This window comes from Theropithecus gelada, chromosome 10 (genome assembly GCF_003255815.1).
Source record: "Theropithecus gelada isolate Dixy chromosome 10, Tgel_1.0, whole genome shotgun sequence".
NCBI classification, from domain to species: Eukaryota; Metazoa; Chordata; class Mammalia; order Primates; family Cercopithecidae; genus Theropithecus; species Theropithecus gelada.
The window spans coordinates 19,142,318-19,164,894 of record NC_037678.1 but is presented as its reverse complement, the minus strand read 5'-3'; the positions used below and the strand labels follow the sequence as shown (position 1 = coordinate 19,164,894).

General features: G+C 52.9%; 1 protein-coding gene across 5 annotated transcripts; it reads right to left on the bottom strand.

Annotated features, from left to right (window-relative positions):
* Positions 1-975: 975 nt before the first annotated feature.
* Positions 976-22,537, bottom strand: PATZ1 (POZ/BTB and AT hook containing zinc finger 1). Of its 5 annotated transcripts, none has more exons than XM_025400099.1 (5): positions 20,315-22,537; positions 18,866-18,929; positions 10,766-10,937; positions 3,957-4,094; positions 976-2,479 (listed from the first exon to the last, which is right to left on the bottom strand). In XM_025400099.1, the coding sequence occupies exons 1-5, from the start codon at positions 21,583-21,585 to the stop codon at positions 2,061-2,063; spliced, it is 2,064 nt and encodes a 687-aa protein (XP_025255884.1). In that variant the 5' UTR covers positions 21,586-22,537; the 3' UTR covers positions 976-2,060. The 5 variants fall into 5 exon arrangements, with proteins under 5 accessions (XP_025255884.1, XP_025255886.1, XP_025255889.1 ...); XM_025400101.1 differs by having other exon boundaries at positions 3,957-4,029; XM_025400104.1 differs by lacking the exon at positions 3,957-4,094 and having other exon boundaries at positions 20,315-21,593; positions 22,284-22,299.
* Positions 22,538-22,577: the final 40 nt, after the last annotated feature.

Genomic DNA, 22,577 nt, shown 5'->3' with positions numbered 1-22,577 from the left:
GGAGAATGGCGTAAACCCGGGAGGCGGAGCTTGCAGTGAGCTGAGATCCGGCCACTGCACTCCAGTCTGGGCGACAGAGCGAGACTCCGTCTCGGAAAAAAAAAAAAGAACAAAGTAATTCTGATACCAATGTGAGTCTAAAAATTTTTGTACTGTTTGTTCCCTTAGGTCTGTTTTTCTGTCCTTTACCATTGTTTTTCTTCTTGCTTGGAGGTTAAATGCTGTCTCTATCCTTTTAGGGGTTTTCCTCTTCCCTGAGATTTCTCAAGATGCCCAGGGTGCCTTAGGTCTGCCTGCCCCTCTTGTTCCTCATTCTTATTCCCATTAATTCTCCATTGTGCTTACTTCTTACCTCCTGTTTGTTGTTTTTTCCCTCTTTTCTTCATACATTCACCATTAACGGTGCACCAACCTTTTACTTAACATCAGGTAGATAACATGGTGGGGAAGACAAGTTGCTGAGCTTAGAGCCCCTTGGCCATGAGGAGTCCCTGCCACATCCCTCCTCAGGTGCTAGCTGGGTAGGCCATGTCAGATCCCCTCTATAAGTCTTCCCTCCCAGAGCCCCAACCCCTTCATACCTCCCTGGTCCACCCTACTCACCCTCTTGCTGTCACTGTCCCCTCACCTTGCCCAGTTTTTCTCCTGGTGTTTCTCATTATCTGAACTCATATTTAAGTTGTCTGTCTCTCCCATTAAGCCTCACAGTGGTGTCTTGTTCACCACCATACCCCAAGAGCATGAAACCAGGCCTGGCACACAAGTAGTAAAGACAAGCAATGGATATTTGTTGAACAAATGAGTGAATTCTGGCATTCTAAGTCTTCAGTGGGACCATCCACCTGTCTATCCCAGTGGAACTGGTACAATGAAGTAGAAAAGGGGTCTCCTGGGATCCCACTCCCACCCCAGGTGCTGCCCACCTCTGGGTCCCAAAGACCCCCACAGCTGAAAAACTGGACTCAAGGGAGCAGATAGAGTAATGTACTAACATTTTTAATACAGTCTGATCAGATCAATTCACATCACAAGGTCAACCTGGGCTTGCTCACATGTGACACAACTGAGGTACACAATGTCCCTACCTGCTGGCTGTCCCACCTTCCTGGCTCCCAATTGCATTGAAACCCCCTACTTCCCTGACCAGACTGGCATTTTTTAAAATTTTGCATAAAACTATTTCTTCCATAGACTTCAAACAATCAACTAGCCAAGTTAATTATGGTACATCTAAACAAAGTTTAATACTAACCCTAATGTGTGACTGCGGTTTACAAAGAGCTCTGTATCACCTGGGATAGCTTTCAGTAGCAATTCACTACAACTGGTCCTAAAAAATAATAACAATAATAATAATAATTAGAGAATTAAAACCCAACAGCATGTTGAATGGTTAAAATCACATAAGAACTGAAATTTGGGGTGGGGGTGTCCTCAATAGCTGAGCTTGTCCTAGCAGTGAAAATGCTCGCCTCCAAGCAGGGCTCAGGAGTCTGGAGCCCTCCAGACACAGGGCGGAGCTCAGGGGGGCTCTTGGAGGACACTCACCCCATGGTCCATGGGATGCTTCTGGCTTCCTTAAAAACAATTGGGCATCCGCATTGTATAAGTGGGTGGAGACCCTAGTGTGGTTCTTTTGAAGGATATGGGAAGGGAGGATGAGGAACTACAGAAGTGGGAGGGGACCAAAATCACTGAGGTCCCAGAATACCATAGATTTGGGTATAGGATTGGGGTCACTAAGAATTGAGCACCAGGAATTCCAGCTTCTTCCCATTAGAGAAACTGGGACTGGTTTTGCCTTGGAGGCCTATGTAGTGTTTTCTGCCCCTGTCCCATACCAAGTCTCATTGATATTTCTGTAGAATATCAGATGAAAATCTATTTCTAAAGACCATTGGGAGAACGGGTGATAGAGAAGGAGTTGGGTGGGGTTGGGGGGCAGTTAAAAATGAATAAAAATCTCTCAGCTACAGAACCCAAACATCACTTCCTTCCGCATTCACAGCATTTCCCAGCAGTCCCCAAATGGCTGTTGCCGTGGGGACAGAGCAGCTGCCTCATTTCCCTTCAGGCCCCATGGGCTGCTGGTCAACCTCAGGATCTACTAAAGATGACGCAAATGCCGACTGAACAATCTGAAACCCAAAGGACTCGAGGAGAGACATGTTCTGCTGAGGAGAGAAAGGTGAGCCAAGGGCAGGGCCCAGGTCCCCCAGGGGGCCCCCAAGAGCCCGGACATGCACCTTCTGGATGTGTTTGTTCAAGTAGGACTTAGAGCGGAAGAAGCTCCCACATTCGGGGCATGGGTACTTCTTCTCCCCATCAGACTCCATTTTGTTTTTGGGAACTGCCATGTCGCAGGAGAAAGAGCCATTGGCACTCTGCTTCTCCGGCGTCTTCAGGTCGCTGGCATCTGAGAGGTCACCATAGGAGTCAGAGCTCTCAATCGGATCCTGATGTGAGCATTTCTGGCCTTCTACAAAAAAACAAAATACAGGAGAGAGATGAGGCCAGGCTCTGGAGATGCCCTCTCCTGGAGGGGTCATGAGGGGCCAGCTCACAGACCTGTGGAGGGCAGCTGTTGGCCAGCCACTGTCCTGGCAGAACCCACGAAGGGTCAGCTGGTCAGTCTGGGAGACTGGAGTGCCTACAGGGGTGAAATGGCAGGGCCCTAGGGCTGCCAGCCTCCCTTGCTGTGGACTCTTCATGCAGCTGCACGTGTACTGCTCACCGTCATCTCAGCCTGCTTCAAGGAAGGGATACAGAGAGGGCAACTCTGCTACTGCTGCCCAGAACAACTCAAAGACCCCCAACTCCTAGGCACTCTTTTGGGTGCCTCTGGGGGTAAAATTAGTATTCTGATGATGCCGAGCCAGTGTGACAGTGGCTTCGCCTCCTGCACCAGACTAGCTGCACTGTAGCAAGCCAGGCAGAACCAGAGCCATCAGGTCCTTAACCTGGGTAGACCCCATCAATGGCTCAGACAGAAGCCAATCCTTTTCCTAATGCTGCAAACATGAGCCCTGTTCTTACCGCCTTCCTTCTGCCAAAACCCTTCCAGGGCCAAGCAGCCAAAGGACAGAGATTGAAAGCAACTCTGTATTTCTCAGTCGGCTGGGTGTCCCCACCCTAGGCCCCAGACAAGCTGAGCCAAGAGACAACCCTGGCTGCTCTGCCTTGCCGGGCCCACACTGAGTCCTCCACCAATCAGCAGCTTCCTGCCTGGGTCCAGAGCGACGTGCCGGGAAGGGAGGTCTGTGATGGGAGCATGGAGCATGCCATCTCTGCTATTTCTACCATCTGCCAAGCCCCTGGCCTCATCCCCAAGGCAACAACAACGTGACATACAACAAAACAACCTGAATCAACAAGTGAAGGTGGGCCTGGGGAGCTCTCTGCAAACCAACTCCCAAGTCAGAGGAGTCAGATAGCTCATTATTGCCATGCATCTCACAACCATAGCCAGAGGCTCTCCAGAAAGGGCCACTCACAGTAATCAACCACCCCTATTGTGAGACAAGCCAGACATTGGCTCCCATCGGCCCACTGGGTCAAAAGAGGAGAAAGCATTCAGCCGCAGCTCCACACCATCCTAAAGGGCAGCAGGCAGTGACAGGCCCATAGTGGCTCATCATGCGGGGCTCTTCTTCTGCCCAGGGCCCGGGGCATCCCTGCAGGGCTCCAGACAGTGGGGGCTGGCCAGGAGGAAGGGAGAAGGGCTGGGGAAGAGGAGGCGGAGGCTGGATCTCGGCAGTGCCCTAAAGCCTCACTCACTGCCCTGGAGTGAGATACCCACTGTGACTTTTGTCCTGGAGGCCACTGCCACTCAGATCTCTGAGTCTCCTCAAGGCAGCCAGAAAGTCGGCAGCCTTCCCGCCTCCCCACGCCCAGCCCAGCGCCCCCACAACACAGTCTGCGCAGAGAAGCAAAGTGCAGAGCAAGGGGTCGCTTGCCTTTGTTGCCATAGGTCCTGGCGCAGTGGAACGCTGCTCCCCCATTCAGGATGGGCTCCTGGTGCCTGGAGACCTGGGGAAGGGGAACACCGTGGTGGGTTTTAACATGGACCTTTAAGTAGGAGGCAGAGGAGAAACCTAAACAAGACAAAAGGAGATGAGATCCCACGGCCAGCAAGAGATACCTCTCTCCTTCCCCCACTCCTCTCCTCTGGCCGCTCTGGCTAGCATTCCCAGGTCAGCTGCACCTAGAAGGGGCCCCCTCCTTGGCTCAAAAATGGCTGCAACCATATGAGCCACATGGCTCAGGATGGAGGGTGGCACTGTCCACAAATCGGCTTCTCTGCAGAGCCCACTCTGCAAGGCTGCGGTGAGGGGCCGAGGCTGGCCGCCTGGTGGGATGGCCTGAGATCCTGCTCCTGCTAGGGCCAGAGGCCAACTGCCTCTATGGTTGCTTGGTGCCTCAGTAACAGGTGGTTTGAGTGGATGTCTCCTGCAGGAACCATGACTAGAAATGTGGTTAGACAAGAATTTGGGGCTCCAGGGAAGTCACAGGATTCTAGCCAGCAGGATGCCTGCTTAATCCTTATAAAAGGAAACTGGACAACAAACGAGATGGAGGTAAAATGAAATCCCAAAGGAATGCCTCCAAGGATCCCGTCTTCTACCTGTCAGGAGATGTTCTATTTTTCTAACTTCCCCACCTTCAGCATAACAGGATTTAGTAACTGTTTAGATCTTTTGAAGAACAAAGACAAAAATAGGAAGTTCTGTCAGAGGAGTGCAGTCATCTCTTATTCATGGTAGTGTTTTGGTTCGATTCTGGAGCATCCACCAGGTTCACATACAGGAGAAGAAACAGGGATGATCTCTGTCTTTATTTTGGGGGAGGACAATCCAGCCGTCTTGGAACTGTTCCTGCCCACCTTCCAGATGCTTCGGTCAGTCTGAGCCACAAGATATCTCAGGCTGGGAAGAGTAGATCTTGGGCCAACTTCCACAGCAGCCATGTGTCCAAGGATACAGAATCAGGCAGGCCGATAAAAGGATTTTGACTTGAGTTTCACAGGAAGGAGGTATGCCATCGAACCCCACTGTAGTCAAGGATCAGAAGGTGCTTTTAGCAGGAACTGAAGCTTTTTAGTATAAGGCCCACTTAGGGTGCCAGCACCCTGACAGTGTCGCTTTAATCCACTTCAGATCTGGTTGACTCATTATTTTTCGATTCACTTTCAAAATTACACAGTCACAGGATAACAGTGAGATCCACTGCTAAAGAGTCAGAGGCTGAAGAGTACTGTGTAATGTCTGCACGAGATTTGTTTTAAAAAAAAGTCTGAATTGGCATGGCATTTTGAATGCTGCTGGAACTGTAATAAAGATTCACCTTTGGTAAGTGCTGATGGCACACCAGGGCCCAGCACACCATATGCACTATTCTATAGAATTTGCCCAACACCTTTTGTGCTACAGATTACTATTATACCCATTTTACAGATAAAGAAATTAAGAGGCTTCGTGAGGTTAGGGAGGCCGAGGCGGGCGGATCACGAGGTCAGGAGATCAGGACCATCCTGGCTAACATGGTGAAACCCCGTCTCTACTAAAAATATAAAAAATTAGCTGGTGTGGTGGCGGGCGCCTGTAGTCCCAGCTACTTGGGAGGCTGAGGCAGGAGAATGGCGTGAACCCGGAAGGCAGATGAGATCATGCTACTGTACTCCAGCCTGGGCAATAGAGCGAGACTCCATCTCAAAAAAAAAAAAAAAAAATCGCCAGGTGCGGTGGTTCACACCTGTAATCTCAGCACTTTGGGAGGCCAAGGCGGGTGGATCACCAGGTCAGGAGATTGAGACCATCCTGGCTAACACGGTGAAACCCCATCTCTACTAAAAATACAAAAAATTAGCCGGGCGTGGTGGTGGGCGAGACTCTGTCTCAAAAAAAAAAAAAAAAAGAGGCTTGGTGAGGTTAAGTAACCTGGTCACACATACAGCTACTAAGTGGCAGAGCCTGGACTCCAACCCAAGGATCATGTGCCACCAGAACTTGGCCCTTAGCTACTGGGCAGATGCTTTAACCCACTTATGCCTCATGTTCCATTATTGGAACGCTAACCCAGGAGTTATTTATATCCTACTGCTCAAGATCATCGCTAAAGTCTGATTTTTCACAAAAAAGTTTGTAACCTTTAGCATAAATGGGTTAATTGGTTCCTCTGTCTTAGCCCTGAGCCCTAGAAATATCCAGTGGACTTTTACAATAGGTTTCATTATCACCATTTACACTCAGGTATTTTTCTGCCATAATGGTATGTTAGAATGGAAGCTGCTGGAAAAACTGGGCTGGCCTGTGGAAACTTCATGTAACAAGTTTTTCTCTGACAGCAGCAGTTAGTGGTTCTGAAACGTGGGATTGGGCCAATTTTCCTTCCTTTCCCAATACAGCTACTTCAAAGATCTGTCTAGACCAGATGCTGGTGTCCTGCCCTGCCTGGTAGAGCAAGTTGTCCTGTGCTGTGACCGAAGTGTCTGCCTGAGGCTGATCATGCGTATAGACTGGTGTAAAAGGGTCCCATGTAGACATCCCTAAGAGGGAGGCTGTAGTCAGGTGTGAGGAGACAACGCGAATGGGAAAGAGGCTGTTAGCCCTGCCCCTGGGGGTGGTACTGTAGAGTCCCCCAAAACAAAGCAGAACCAGGAGATATTGGCTCCCACCAATCAGTACAAGATATCAGAACTTTCTGATAACTTTAGAAGGTAATTTTTTCCTTTGGTTTTTAATCCCTTGTGGGGTCTTTAAAATAGCATGAAGCTCTCTCCCCGTAATGAACCAGAGCAGGTCTGCTGCAATCAAAAGGGGACAGAAAGGAGCAGGAGAGCAGCAGGAATTACGTTTACTCCTTACTGGGAGAACTATACCAAGAGAACACAGCAGATGCTCAATCAAATCTTGCTGAGTTTGGCTGGGCGCAGTGGCTCATGCCTGTAATCCCAGCACTTTGGGAGGCCAAGGCGAGCAGATCACCTGAGGTCGGGAGTTCCAGACCAGCCTGACCAACATAGAGACAAACCCCGTCTCTACTAAAATACAAAATTAGCCGGACGTGGTGGTACATGTCTGTCATCAAAGCTACTAGGGAGGCTGAGGAAGGAGAACTGCTTGAACCCGGGAGGCAGAGGTTGTGGTGAGCCAAGATCGCGCCATTGCACTCCAGTCTGGGCAACAAGAGTGAAACTCTGTCTTGCTGAGTTTTCCTGAAAAACAGTCTGAGAAACACATGGCTGAGTCCTCTTGACTTTACCCCAGCTGCAGACTGTACTATCTATAGCAAAACCACATGGCGAGGTGGTAGGAGTGGATCCACAGCTGCCACTTAAAGCCTAGAATTTAAACACAGAGCAACTCAGCAGCCAAGTGTTAGGATGAAACAGAAGCTAAGCTTCTGAGCAGAATACGTCTTTGAAACCAGACATATTTAGCTGGAATTCTAAACTTACCCACCCATTCACCACTGATTAACCAAGAGCCAAAGAGGCAGCTTGATCCAGCCATCCACGCAATGGAGATGCTGAGCACACATGTGACTGTCACTATAACCAGCAAGCCACTGGCCCTTTTACTCCAGAGAAGATGGTCTTACTAGCAAAAGGCCACTGCTCCTCAGTTGCGTTTTCTTGCCTGGTGTGCCTGCACTTGGCACTGCAGAAGCAAATGATCCTTTGGCAGTTTCTACATCCATGCAGGGGTTGGGGACTGCTTTCTCCTTGTCCAAACCCTGAAGGGGCCATTCCCAACTGCACTGTGTTGGAGTGGGCCCACGTAGCTTGATGTGAGTCCAGGGGAACGGCAGGTTCTCTGCATCCATCCACTTGTGTGCTTACCTCTGACTGGGGAGAAGGCTTCCTCTACGTTTCAGGCAATGATGTTTGCATTCAAATGTCTCTGTCAAAGGCAGATTCCTGATAATCTATTCCTCTTCCCCATACCAGCACATAGGCATATATACAAAGATCCTGCTACAGAAACTTTAAAGGAAGAAAATCCCAGTGATCAGCCAGGGCCTTCTCCCTTTTCCACTGTTCAACTCAACTGATTTCCTCAACTCAAAAATGTGGGAACAAGCTTTTCTAGCCATAATACTCCCTCCACTGCAAATGATCTTCCTCTACAAATAGTATCATACACATCCTGATATGTCTCTATGACAAAGCCAGAGTCATCTGTCTCATCAACTTCCATCTGACTCACGTGTGAGGCTGCAGGAGTCAGGCTGCCTTTCCTCTTTGCCATTCTTCACAGCCAGGAGTCGTTTTTGTGGCAAAAACTAAAAAAGACAGGTCTATAGGTAGATACTTAAGTCAACTGTTTAAGAAGTGTTGGGACTGAAGGATCTGAGGGCACCTGGAAGTTCACCTGATTCAATCTTAACTGTTCTGACATTCAGCCTTTGTTTGAATGCATGCAGAGATAAGAACATTCATTTATTTGTGCAACCTCCCTGTAGGTATAGGCTTGGTGGCAGGAGGGCAAAGGAGGACACAGAGCTCTCTACATTTTGATTCCAATGTCTCAATGTTTTTGGTGCTCAGAAACAACTTTATCCTCTTCCTTTTTTTTTTGGTCTCTTCCTATTTCTGCCAAGGAATGAGTCCAGGAGTAGAATCCTGCTCCTTCTCTTCTGATAAACACTGCAATTGTTTTCTCTTCCTTCTGAGTACCCAGCATGGGTTGGACCAGCACCTTCTTTAGTCTTGTTGCAGGAAACGGACTTCCCACTCTGGCTCTGGGATCCAGACCGTCTTGGCTTTTCTGAGAAAAAGTAGACTCTGGCTTACTCTTCTGGATTCTCCATTCCAGTCATGTAGCTTATGGCTGTTGCCCAAGTTCTCTTTACCAGCCCTTGGAAAAGAAATCCTGATGTACAATAGTTGTTGGCTTTGCCACATCAGCTGCCTCCTAAGTAGGCCAACTTTCCCACTGCCACTGTCCCTGTTGCTCTCAGTTTTTCTTTCCTCCTGAGCTGGGCTCCCAAGGGCTGTGGCCCTGGGTCTCCTGTCCAGTTCCTGCCCTACTCCACCATCTGGTCTGGACTTTCTGAGTTTTATCATGAGCACCCTTCTCCACTCAGCAGTTTTCAGCCTCTGGTCTCTGACCCCAGTTCTTGCACTGGGAACTTCCACATTGAAAACTTGACAAAATGCCTGCCTATAGCATGTTATAGCAGGTTTTGAGTTATCTGGGGGAGCTGTCAAGAAGCCAGGTTAGGATGAAGCAAGACAAGAAACAATATTATTTCTGGGGCTGGGGCAGCCCCAGTCAAGACGGTCAGCCACAGCCCGATAATTCTCCCTGCAACCTAGAGGAAGGTTAAGCCCAACACTTGCAACCTGGAGGAAGCTCCTGTCAGAAATGGGCTCTACTGACATGTCAGAAAACAGAACAGACAGCTTAAGAGATCTTCACTACTACTTCCCTGCTTTCACAGCAGGTGTCCTGGTAGTACAAACCCCAGGTGTGAAGCTGCAAGGAGGTATCCAGTTCCAGGACACCAAGAACATCCAGCTACTCAGCAATCTCCTTCCACTGTGAACCTCAGGACACGTGAACACAGCACAGGCACCCAACAATTCCGCCAAGGCCTGCAGGAGTGTTGTGCCTGGTCCAACCCAGAGTGTCAACAAGCATGTCTTTCCCAACATTGTTACAAAGTGCAAGGATAGAGTCTCCCAAGTGTGCAGCTCCTTTCACCTACCTTGTCTCTTGGGATCCTCATGATAACCCTGAGAGGTGGGAAAGGGGGCTATTCTTAACCCCATTTGAGAGATGAAGAAACTCAAGCTTAGAGAGGGAATGGGAGAACTTGAGGCCACCTAGTGAGAGGCTGGGACTAAACCCTGGGTCTCTTGACTCCTGGTTCAGTGCTCAACCCACTAAGCAGCCTTTCAGAAGCATTGGGACAAGCAAGAATGCCCCAGGAGATAAGGACATCCCAGTGCTCCCCACTGGCCAAAGCAAAGCACACCATGCAGAAGCATCCTCACGTTCACAGATAGCTGCTCCAACCTCCTTTAGCACAGACACAGCGCAAGCCTCCACTGATGCTGTGCTTGCAAAACACAAATATCTAGCACTTCCAACAGCCAACTAGACCCGGCAGAACCTTGGAGACAGGCTTGACTTCACCCAACACAACACCACTGCCACAGAGTTAGACACTACCTAGGCCCACCTTGTCGTCAAGCATGCTACCCTGCTCAGAGCACCTTCCACTTTCCTCTCTCATCAAGGCCACAAACCTGAATTTGGCCTCTCTTCTGACCACTTGTGCTGCAAAGTGTCTGCTCCTTGTTTATCTCCAGACTCAACCTCTTCCCTAGCTGCTGAATTTCATATGCCAGTGAATCAATCAGCAAAAGCTCTCAAGCCGGACCAACCTCTTTTTCTCCCACTTTGGGACCTACTAACTCCCCCACCAACCTCAGTGGTTCAGTGGTGTCTGCAAAATGCATCCATCCTGCCACCTGAGTAGCAGGTGAGAGTTATGGGCCCAAGCTTGGGAAGAACCTCTCTCCTGTTCTGACCTGCTGGTCTCCTGGAACTTCCCATTCTAAGCACCACAAGCTTCTTGGGAAGGAGGGGGTAGCAAATAGCTAGCTGGGTGATGAAGGTGTTTATCATTCAGTGGGAAGTGGGGGGGCAAGCTGTGCAAAGAGTGGAGTCTGAGGCAGGGTGATTGAGACACCCCTAGGCCTCCCATACACGCTCAGGCCCATCCTCTGGAAGTGAGGAAACAGTGGGCACATTACCTCGGTTACAGATACTGCAGAAGTTGCTGGGCCCCTCGCTGTGCTTCTTCAGGTGGTCTGCCATGTATGCTGCCCGCAAGTACTTCCCACACACCTGGCAGGGCACCTTGTCTTCATGACAGGCCAGGTGGGAGCGCAGACGGTCTCGGGTGGCAAAAGAAGCATTGCAGGTCTGAAGGCAGAAAAGAAAATGGGATGAGGTGAAACCCAGCACGCCAGACCTGACTCCCCACCAAGTGCACCATGAAGCAAAGGCAATTTCTGGCCATCACGTGACCTCCCTTTATAAAGAGAGCTTTAGAGTTTGGCTCAGGCTCTCTACCCAGAATGCCAAGAGGCTGTTCTTATTTCCCATAGTGCCTCCTTATGGGACAGTTGAGTGGGAATCACTGGTACTAACTAAATGACTACTGGAAATGTGCCCAGGACATGGCAAGCTAAGCTCTATACCCCTCTACACAATGAAGAGTTACACATTTGCTCCTTAGACATTAAGAACTGACTTTAGGTGCATTAGCTATAATGCACAGAATTACATTTACATGAATTTACAGATGAGTTATTGGCATATAAACCAGCCTTACTGTTCTCTATCCCTGGGTTTCCCCTAGTTGTTTTATACAAAGAATTCTATTTATTCATTTTATTCAAAAGTGACATGAGTCTTGGCCAGGGAAATGGAAAGGAAAGGCAGGACAAAGCGCACAGATAAATCTTCGTAAATTTTCATGAGTTTGAATTGAAAAAGCAGCCCAGGCCAGGCGCAGTGGCTCAAGCCTGTAATCCCAGCACTTCGGGAGGCTGAGGCGGGTGGATCACGAGGTCAGGAGATCGAGACCATCCTGGCTAACACGGTGAAACCCCGTCTCTACTGAAAAATACAAAAAACTAGCCGGGTGAGGTGACGGGTGCCTGTAGTCCCAGCTACTCGGGAGGCTGAGGCAGGAGAATGGCCTAAACCCGGGAGGCGGAGCTTGCAGTGAGCTGAGATCCGGCCACTGCACTCCAGCCTGGGGGAGAGAGCCAGACTCCGCCTCAAAAAAGAAAAGAAAAGAAAAGAAAAAGCAGCCCATAAAATGATAGTGGCAATTCTGACCACGTGAGAATTAGCAGACAGAACAAGGGCCGGAGTCTTCAAAAGTGTCTGTGGGCCGGGCGCAATGGCTCATGCTTGTAATCCCAGCACTTTGAGAGGCCGAGGTGGGCGGATCACCTGAGGTCAGGACTTCAAGACCAGCCTGACCAACATGGTGAAACCCCATCTCTACTAAAAATACAACAAATTAGCCGGGCGTGGTGGCAGACTCCTGTAATCCCAGCTACTTGGGAGGCTGAGGCAGGAGAATCACTTGAACCCGGGAGGGGAGGTTGCAGTGAGCAGAGATCCCGCCACTGCACTCCAGCAGGGGGAACAAAGCAAGACTCCCTTTAAAAAAAAAAAAAAAAAAAGGCCGGGCACGGTAGCTCAAGCCTGTAATCCCGGCACTTTGGGAGGCCGAGACGGGCGGATCACGAGGTCAGGAGATCGAGACCATCCTGGCTAACACGGTGAAACCCCGTCTCTACTAAAAAATACGAAAAACTAACCGGGCGAGGTGGCGGGCGCCTGTAGTCCCAGCTACTCAGGAGTCTGAGGCAGGAGAATTGTGTAAACCCGGGAGGCGGAGCTTGCAGTGAGCCGAGATCGCGCCACTGCACTCCAGCCTGGGCGACAGAGCAACACTCCATCTCAAAAAAAAAAAGCTGGGCACAGTGGCTCACACCTGTAATCCCAGCACTTTGGGAGGCTGAGGCAGACGGATCACGAAGTCAGAAGATCAAGATCATCTTGGCTAACACACTGAAACCCCATCTCTACTAAAAATACAAAAAAATTAGCCGGGCGAGGTGGCGGGTGCCTGTAGTCCCAGCTACTCGGGAGGCTGAGGCGGGAGAATGGCATAAACCCAGGAGGCAGAGCTTGCAGTGAGCCGAGATTGCACCACTGCACTCTACCCTGGGCGACAGAGCGAGACTCCGTCTAAAAAAAAAAAAAAAAAGCATTTGTGAAACGTTAGGCTGGGGAAGTGCTGGTGATAGCAAGGATGATGATACTACCCTGTATTGATTGTGAGCCAGGCAGGCACGGTGCTCACCCTTTTAGAGGCACTTATCTCATGCAACCCATCCTGATGGCAGCCCTCTGAGGCAAGCTGTGTGATTACCCTCCAAGAGAGCATGGCTTTGGAAAGCTGTGGTGTGAGCTGAGCACCAACTCACAGCCCGGCCCCCGGGTCGGATGAGTCAGGAGCTGAAGGTCAGAACCAGTACCCTGGAAGGAGGACCAGGTTGGCAGGCATTTCCTGTAATTTCCTGTACCTGAGGACCTGACTGAGTACCAGTGATCAGTCTCCTCACAACATCCCTTCCTCAGCTGGAGCTTGCAAAGGCATTCCAGCTGTGGGGGTCACAGAATATTGGGAAAGCCCTGAGAAGAGCTGAATCCGTTGGCTTTCAAGGTATTTTGGTTCCAGGGAGGTGTTTAATGGGTTCTAGTCAATTTTGACTCAGTTCTTTTTTCTGTGTGTGTGTTTACTGTTTTAGAACTGTAAGAGAAAGCAACATTCACCTTTAAATGTGTTACGGATCAAATGGTAACCCACTGAAGACCACCCCATTACCTTGTGCTAGAACGGAACTGCCTCTACCATCTCTCTTTAACAGAAGCACATCCTGAGAACCTGAGAGCTCAAGGTAAGTGTCTGAACACTATCACCACATACAGACATCTAACTATCTCTTTACTGTACAACCATAGCAAGAAACAAACGCATGCAATGCCGTCAAGGTAGAAGACACCACTGTTTACTATCCCAGTTCCAAATATCTGTGTATGTTAGCACAGCCTACCTAGCTCTTATGTCATTATCTTTTTAAGTAAATATTATACATTTGAACTGAATTTGTAGCAATGAAATACTGCTTTTATCTGTTTTATATTTCAGTGTATTCATATCATAAATGAGGAAACTAACTTTAGAAGATGAACTTGCTTAAAACACTAGACTCAGCTATTAAAGAAAGTCTAGCACACCCACCCCCACCACACCCAGGCCAGTACTTTACCAATCCTCCTGGCCACCCCAGGGGATTCTGATCCCTCCCAGTTTACAGCTGGGCCAGTGGAGGCCCTGAGAGGATGAGACAGCTGGACTAAGAACCAGTCCCACAGCCTGTGCTCTTATCATCTCCAGATTCAGGAGAGGGAGCTTCTGCTGAGTGAAAGGTGCTCATACTTTATAACACAGTGTACAGTACTTGGCAGCCAGGACCCCCAAAAGGGAAAGGTGAAGAGATGTGTGCAAGGAAATTCCAGCATGTAGGTAAGTCAGAAAGCACCATGGATGCTTGCTCTCACGGCTACAGGTGGGCCCCACCTCAGCCATGGACCTCATGACCCAGTGACAGGCCACAGTAGGAGAAAAAAAACTCCAAACCTCTACACAGCCCAGCAGTCTCTAAACTGGGGCAGGGGCTGCATAAACACCCCCAGAAAAGAGAGGTGCACCTGTTGGTTTATTTGGGGACAAGACCCAGCTTTGCCAGGCAGCGACCCAAAGACCACCCCCTCCAACAGTGAGAGAGGGTGTGTTCTAAGCCTCAGAGCTCAAAGGAACCAACATGGATCAGGTGTAAGAAAACAGGGCTGAGGCCATGCGCAGCGGCTCACGCCTGTAATCCTAACACTTTGGGAGGCTGAGGCGGGTGGATCACAAGGTCAGAAGGTTGAGACCAGCCTGGCCAATATGGTGAAACCCTATCTCTACTAAAAATACAAAAAAATTAGCCGGGCATGGTGGTGGGTGCCTGTAGTCCCAGCTACTCGAAAGCACATTCAGGATTTTGTCTTCCACAGTCCCTAGGAGAGGGAGCCACAACATGGATAGGCAAGAGATGCCTTGTTTCTCTTACCAACCTTTTTTTAAGATCTGTCCTCTAAAGGCTTTGCCTGTCATGCTTTGCTACCTAAAGATGATGGACAGCCAAACTTCAATTATCCACAAGTCGCTTATCCATTTGGGGATTAGCTAAGCAAAATTAAAATCCCAGACTGGGCTGGCTCCCCCCACCCTGTCCTCCATTGATTATCTCTCAAGGAATGAAAGCTAACTTTCGCCTGAGCAAACAGAATTAGGAATGTAAATCTGCTGCTGGGGGAAGAAACAAAAACATGACAAAAGCTTTCCCTGTGTTCAAAGCCAAGCTGAAGAGATTGTTGGCTTCTCTGTGCCAGGATTGACCCTCTGTGGCTGCAGTCCCCAGGTTTTCTGGGGAGCCTGTGAAACTCCAGAGTCTAGGCACAGCAGAAGTTCAGACAACACAGAACATGAAAGAGCCTGGTCACACAACCCAGGAGAGAAGGGGCGGAGGGAGACAGATCTCAAAGGGAACATCCAGAACTTCCATGCTGGGTGTCAGGAGAAGAGCATTCTTTGTCCTAGAGACAGGGAGAAGACAGAGGGACGCTGATGGGAAGAGAGCGAGCCAGAGGCAGAATGCTGTGACTGCCTGTGGCACTCAGAAGAGCTGCCTGGCCCACAGCCCTGTGCTTAGACAGCCTGCTGTAGTTAAGGGCCATGCCTGCCAGGTCCTGGCCCAGGCACCCTGAGTGTTGGTCATCACCACTCAACGCTGAGCCCCAGTCCTGATCCCTTCCCAGACTTCCTGAAGCTTTTCTTCCTAAGGATTGAGCAGCTTGGGAATGGGGCCCAAATGGTACCAAGGGCACTAGTGCACACCCCTACCCTTGGTGGCCCTTGAACTCAGGCAGCCTCAGGGGTAGTCTCGAGCAGCCTTCTCCCACAGCACTGGAAAACCCTTAAAGGCAATGCGTGAAAGTTCAGCTCCCGGCCGGGCGCGGTGGCTCAAGCCTGTAATCCCAGCACTTTGGGAGGCCGAGACAGGCGGATCACGAGGTGAGGAGATCGAGACCATCCTGGCTAACACGGTGAAACCCCCGTCTCTACTAAAAAGTACAAAAAACTAGCCGGGCGAGGTGGCGAGCGCCTGTAGTCCCAGCTACTCGGGAGGCTGAGCCAGGAGAATGGCGTAAACCCGGGAGCGGAGCTTGCAGTGAGCAGAGATCCGGCCACCACACTCTAGCCTGGGTGACAGAGCGAGACTCCGTCTCAAAAAAAAAAAAGAAAGTTCAGCTCCCTGGGCTCTTTGGCCCCCTTCTTCTCAAGCATATGCCCATCTCAACGCATTCCTTCTCTAACCAGCCCCCAAGAAGTGGAGCCTGTGGAAGCTAGGGAGGTCTGAGCTGCTCCAGCCTCTCAGCTTCAGGTTGAACTCCACGTGGGGGAAATGGCCCAGCCCACTAAGCTCATATATCCAGCAGTACTTGGGGCATCTGGGCCAGTTAAGAACACTCAGGCCAAGCCCCAAGGAGACATGCCACTGTCAAGCCTGAGGCTTCCTGTCCCTACATTCAGATGGCCTTTCTACTTAAGCTATGGCACTAGTCTCTTGTAATTGGCCTCTTTCACTCTCTCTGGCATCAGGAGGGGATGAGCAATAGGGACTGTGCCTAGCCAGTGGGGGACCCAAGGAACGAACTCCCAGAGAGCTGTCTCTTCACCTCTGATGTTTTCAGCACCCCCACACCATGCCAACAGATGCCCCTGCTGTTTAACCAAGCCCAGGCACACCTCGCTGGCCAGCCCAGAGCACGAGAGCCAGCATGTCTTCACCTGCTGGGTCCCTGTTAGGGGAGTTGTGGCTATGGGGCTGGAGGAGGGGCCAGCAGGTCTGTGAGAGTGTATGTTGGAGGGGCAGGGCAGGAGCACATTTGTACACCAAGGGACAGTGATGTCAGTGTTATGACACAGACCAAGGACAAAACACACAAAGCCTCAAATGTTAGAATGAAAAATTTTATCATCACTCCTATTCACCCCGCAGAGTCTGCAGGGTGCTAAAGGGCACACCAATGGGATCCAAGGGAGGGGGTCTACATCTGCTTTTTCAGCCCCCAAAGCCATATACTGGGATAGCCCAATAGAAAACTACTCATTGGTTTGGTTCCTGAGCAGACCTGCTAATAAACCTCAAAAACACAAAAGTCTACTTCACTAGCCAGAAATGAAAGCAGGATCTAGATCTGAGTGGGAAGGGCAGAAGGCAGCATGGGTTGACTCTAGCTGGAACTGTGCCAGTCTTCTCTGGAGGCCGACTCACTCCCGGATTGGGGAAAGGGGTGGCCGGACCCCAGTCTAGAAACCCCAGGCCTACGGGAAGTGATGCCAGGGGAGGGGAAGCAGATAAGCTGGTGGCTAGTTCCCAGGAAGGCACCAACCTCCAAAATCACCTAGGCAAGGAGAGATGCCCAGGGGTGCCATCTGTGAAAGGGGGGAAAAGGCAAGAGAGCCCAGAAAGAAACTTGGATGCTATAGGGGGTTCCAGAAAGGTGCTCCTTACTACCCCCATTTAGGGGCTCTGAGATGGAACAAGTCACCCAGGGAGGAGCTGGGCATGGTGGGCAGGAACCACCCTGCTAGTCTCTCCCAAAAGCAGGGATCTCAGGCCAACTGCCACTCCTGTTCCCCTCCACTGGCAACCCTCTCCAGGGAGGCCCAGGCTAGCCAACAGGCCACTGGGTAAAGGCCCTGCTGCCCTCTGGGGTGGTCCAGCCCTGCCTCAGATATCCCGGCGGGGCTGGGCAGAAGAGAGCGTTGCTGGAGTGTGCTGGGCCCAGGTTTTCAAGGGCTGGGAATGATTTTTTTAGAGAAAGGGAAAAGGCGGTGTCAGGAACCGAATGGGACGACCTCCACAAAGCAGGCTGGGCAAAGTCCCATGATGGCAGGTCGCTAGGAAGAGGTTCCAGGGGCGGCAGGCCGCTGCTGCTCCCAACCCACACCTGGAAAAAGGGCAGAGAGTGCAGGTTACCCCCCCAGGCCACCGGGCTTGCCCCCACTGCCCTCTGGGCTCCTCCTACTCTGCCCGGGCTACTCAGCACACTACCTGAGTCAGAATGTGCTCTGTGATGAGAGAAACAGAGAGAGAGAAGGCAGCAAGGCAAAGACAGATCCCCACAGGCCCGCCCTGGGCCATCCTCCAGGAAACTGCCTAGCCCAGCACCTGTGAACATCGTCCACACCTGGCCCCCAGGGGCTCTGCCCTACTTACAGCATTCATCCCTCCCTGCTGGTCTCCCTGAACCCTCTCCCCTTGCCACCAACAGGATAAGGAGAAGCAGGTTATCCTATCAGAGGCTGCAATGCACACCCCACAATCATGGCTCACCCTCACTTGGTGGGAACTTGGCACGGGAGAGGGGAGATAACCAAGGAAAAGACAGAAATGTGTTCGCTATCCAGACAAGAATGCTCAGTGTCCAGGAGAGGAAACTCAGTCTTCTGGGCACCAGCAGGGACCCCAAATATTGTTCAAGCAGGTAAACCAAGGGTGAGAATCTATCTGGTTTAGCTTTCCCTACTTGCTACTTTGCAAAGAGCTCAAAGAAGAGGAGCCCACTTTGCTCTCCAGTCCTCCAGAAACCCTGGCTCAGGGTGGGTTAAACAGGAGCCAGTGTGGGGGAGAGGACCACCCACTCCCTACCTCCTACCTCCCCCACTGCCTTGTGCCCTAAGCTGAGGGGACCCGGGAGGAGCTCTAACTGAGGTCAGAAAAGGGGAAGAGTGGTTGGCTGGACCACCAGGAGCCCTTTTTAAAAAACCTGCAGTCCCTACAAACTGCTGGAAACCAAAGCCAGGCCCAGCACAGGGCTGGGTCTCCCAACACAACATCTGTGCGATCGTTCCACTATCCAAGGAGCCGGCAAACACCAGGAGAGGAAAGCCAAGCAACAGAGTGAAGGCAAAGACGGGGTGGGAACCAGGACCAAGCAACCAGGAAGGAGGAACATCAGCTGTGGGGGAAGGGGGCCTGGGGGAAGAACAAAGGAGGAGAGCAGAGGGAGGGTGGAGGAACAGAGGGGAGGTGTGCAAAGCGGTGGGCAGTCAGCCGGGCCCCCGGCACACGCAGCAGCTGGTTCATGGCTGCGACCGTGAGAACAGCAACATCTCCTTCAGCCCATCTCTGCCCTGGCCCAGCCCCTACCTGACACTTGTGAGGCCGTTCAGAAGTGTGCACCTGCTTGATATGTCCATTCAAGTGATCAGGCCTGGAAAAGAGAGAACCAAGAGGGACTTTAGAAACTTGGCCAAACCCCACCACACAGGCACACATACATACGTGTGTACACACACACACACACACACACACACACACTGCTGGAGAGGACTCCCTCTCCTCCACCCCAGCATGACAAAGACAATGTCACCACCCAGCTCTGGCTCCACAGGCCCAAGCCTCTCTGCCCTGGTTTTCTCTGGAGGGGGAAGGGAAGTGGGCATTTGTCTCTGATCTTCCCTCCCCACCCCCTCAATTCCCCCCTACCAGAAACTCAATGTTTTCTAGGACCAGAGGCGGTGGCAGTAGAATGAAACAGAGCTGCCTCACTGCAGCCTTTCCAGAGGAGGGGGTATGTGTGATTCATTGTCCAGACTAAAGCCCCTTAGAAACTCAGCAATCCCCTCCCCCAGCCTCTCCCGCCACGGGCAGCCAATGAATGCCACCCGGATGGAATTCAGTCCCCAGAGGCCAACAGTGGAGCCTTAAGTCCCCAGCTGGGCTGGTAAGCCAGATGCCCGCCTGAGCAGGTGGGCAGGGGCTGCCTGACCGGTAAGACTGGTTCCCAGTTGGGGCCCTCTGAGGGAGTTCTCCATCCCTGTGTTCACACACACAAGGTCCTCCAATCCAGGTTAAAACCAGCCTTTTAGAAGAAAAACAAAACCACCCTCTGCTCCCAGACAAGTCCTCAGTTCCCCCAACACGCTCACTGGAAAGTAAACCTACATAAAGATCCTGCCCCATTCCTTTCTGTCCTGAGAACATAAAGGGGCTCTGTGGGTTAGGCTCTAGAGCTACCAAGTCAGAGCAGATCAAAGCTTTTGGTGTTAAGCAGCAGCTCTGGGTGCCCAGCTCTGTGTCCCATGATCCCAGGGTGGTCTGAGAGGCACAGCTGGAGTCTACTGATCAGCAAGGCCAGCGTTCTGTGTTGGGGAATCTGGTGCCTCAGGAGTGTAGGGAGTCCCAGATGCACTTGTTCCAGTCCCTCCCTCGGCAGCCATTCAAGCGGGGAAGTCGCTGGAGGAGCCCAGTCTCCCGCCCCCAGAGGGGGCCCCACGCCTGGTGCCGGAAACACAAAGGGAGCCCAGGGAGAAGAATGGTGAGGTCCAGTGGCTCTGGCCTGAGGAATCCCGCCCCAGGAGGAGAGACAGTAGGGCACACTTAGCGTCAAAGAACTTCCCTGAGGGAACAGAAAGCAGGTCTCAGGCATACCATCTCAAAATAAGGGCCCTTAAAACACTCTCCCAAACCTGGCATGACTCTATAAGGTCAAGTGACCCCCACAAATGCCACCGCCCCGGATCTTGGCAGGGGCCTTTTCAGGACTAAGATACGTGTGGCAGCGGAGCAGGGGAGGAAGAGGGGGCCTTTCCTCACCTGGAGAAGCCTTTCCCACAGCTCTGGCAGATGTAAGGCTTGCCCACGGACCCATCATGGGACCGCACATGGTAGGACATGCGGTCTTTTCTCTTGAACCGCAGCCCACACACAGGGCAGGAATAGGGCTTCTCCCCAGAGTGGGACAGCTTGTGCCGGTTGAGATGATACACATCACGGAAGATCTTGCCGCAGATCTCACAAGCCACCTGCTTCCTGGTCCGGCTCCTCTTTCGGGGGCCGTCGGGGTCTTCAGAGATGGGTAGCCCATTCTCACCCAGCCTCGGAGGAGGAAGGTCGATGTAGCCCAGCTGGAGGCTGGTGACACCGTGCTGGGCCTCATGCTGCCGGAGCCGGTTGGCATCAGTGAACACCTTCCCACACAGACCGCATGGAAGGATGCCGGCCTCCCTCAGGCCCCCTGGGGACCCAAACATTGAGTCCAGCAGGTTGGCCTTCCTTGGGCGGCCCCGGCCTCGCTTGCCAGTCAGGGGAGGGGCACTGGATGCCACATTGGGGAATGGGGAAGTCAGCAGTTGTGGGGATAGGGGTCCAGCCACCATGGGCAAGCGGTCCACCCCAGGTAACACAGGCAAGGAGGCTTGGCCTGCAATGGCTGCACCAGCCGCCCGAGCTGCCTCCTCCTCTGGCTGCATGCTGCCCGCGATGCCATTGCTGTTGGCTGCCAAGGCTGCCCCGTTGGTCATGTCCAAAGGGAAGCCCAAGTCCGAGGTCCCAGGGGGGCGAAAGAGCATTATATCGGCGCGGGCAGGGGGTACCAGGATCTGTACGTTGGACTGTTTGATGACTTCCTGGCAGATCTCGATAACCGACCTCATCAGCAGGAACTTGGCGGCCGTCATGAGTTCGGGAAAGCTCTCCAGTCGCACCACGATGCGGGAAGTGTAGGCGAAGTCCAGAATGTCCCCAAATACCTTGGAGCTGATAGTGTGCATCTCCAGCTCCCGGCTGCCCCCGGCCCCGCCGCCTGGGGCTGCCGTCGCGCCCCCTACATCGGCCGGACCCCCGTCCGCAGCTCCGCTGTCGCCCAACTGGGCGCTGAACACCGATTCAAAGTACTCGCTGCAGGCGGCCAGCACGGCGCGGTGCGCTGGGAAGCTCTCGTCGCCTACCCGCAGGAGCACGTCGCAGAAGCGCCCGCCGTTCTTGCGCTGCTGGTTCAGGTTGTGCAGCATCTCCGTGCTGTGTCTGCTCACCTGGTACGTGTAGCAGCCAGACGGGCCGCAGGAAGCGTCGTTCACCCGCTCCATGGCCGCCGCCCCCTCCCACTAGCCCGGCCGCCGCACCTGCCCGCCCCCTCCCTTCCCCTAGGCAGCGAGAAGCGGGGCACAACAGACGTGTCCACACTCCCCACACGTGCCGGCCCGGGGCTCTGTAGTCTCGCAGGTGCGCCAAGCGTACACGCCCCCAGCCCGGATCGGACTGTCTAGACTGCGGGGTGCACCACCATCCCCCACATAGCCAACCCCCGCCCTCGCTGGACTGCGCGCCGCTCTCTCCTCTCCGCCCGCCCGCCTCCCCTTCCCGGTCTACCTTCCGGGGGGGTGCGCGAGCGAAGAGGTGCGCCCCTCCTGCAAACGCGCCTGCCACCTCCCCTCCCGCCCGCCAGGCGGCGCCGGCGCGCAGCCAAGAGGGGCACGCGCACGCGGGGAGGAGAAGGAGGGGGTCCGCCGCGCAGGCGCGCGCGCGCGCCGCGGCTTTTCCCGGGCCCGCTGGGGGCGCGCGCTGCGTCCCCTGCAAAGCGCGAGCCGGGGCGGGGGCGCCGGAGCGGAGGAAACAAAAGGCGAAGGCGGCGGCGGCGGCGGGGCGCGCACGGGGGCGGTGGCGCGGGCCGGGTCCCGGAGCCTGGAGGGCGGTGGCGGCGGCGGCGGCTGGAGCGGGCGGGCGGCGGCGGCGGCGGCAGAGTAGGCCCTTCCCCGGGCCGGGAGAAGGCGGCGGCGGAGCGGCGGCGTTGCGGCCCCGGGCTCCGTGTGTTCGGAGCGGAGGAAAGATGGCAGCGGCTGCACTTCCTCTTGCACTTTCACCCCTGGGGGGAGGAGAAGGAGGGGGCGATACCAACAACACCCCCCCCTCTCGCTTGCAGAAAAAAAAGAAACGGCGAGCTCAGAGTGGGGGGCCCCTGGCGCCCCCGGCCTTGCACGTGCGCGCCCGGATGCCTAGTCCGGGCCGCCTCGCGCTGCAAACTTTCCACTTTCTTTGTGCCGAGCGCCCCCCCCTCACCAAGCCGAGGATGCACGTCCCC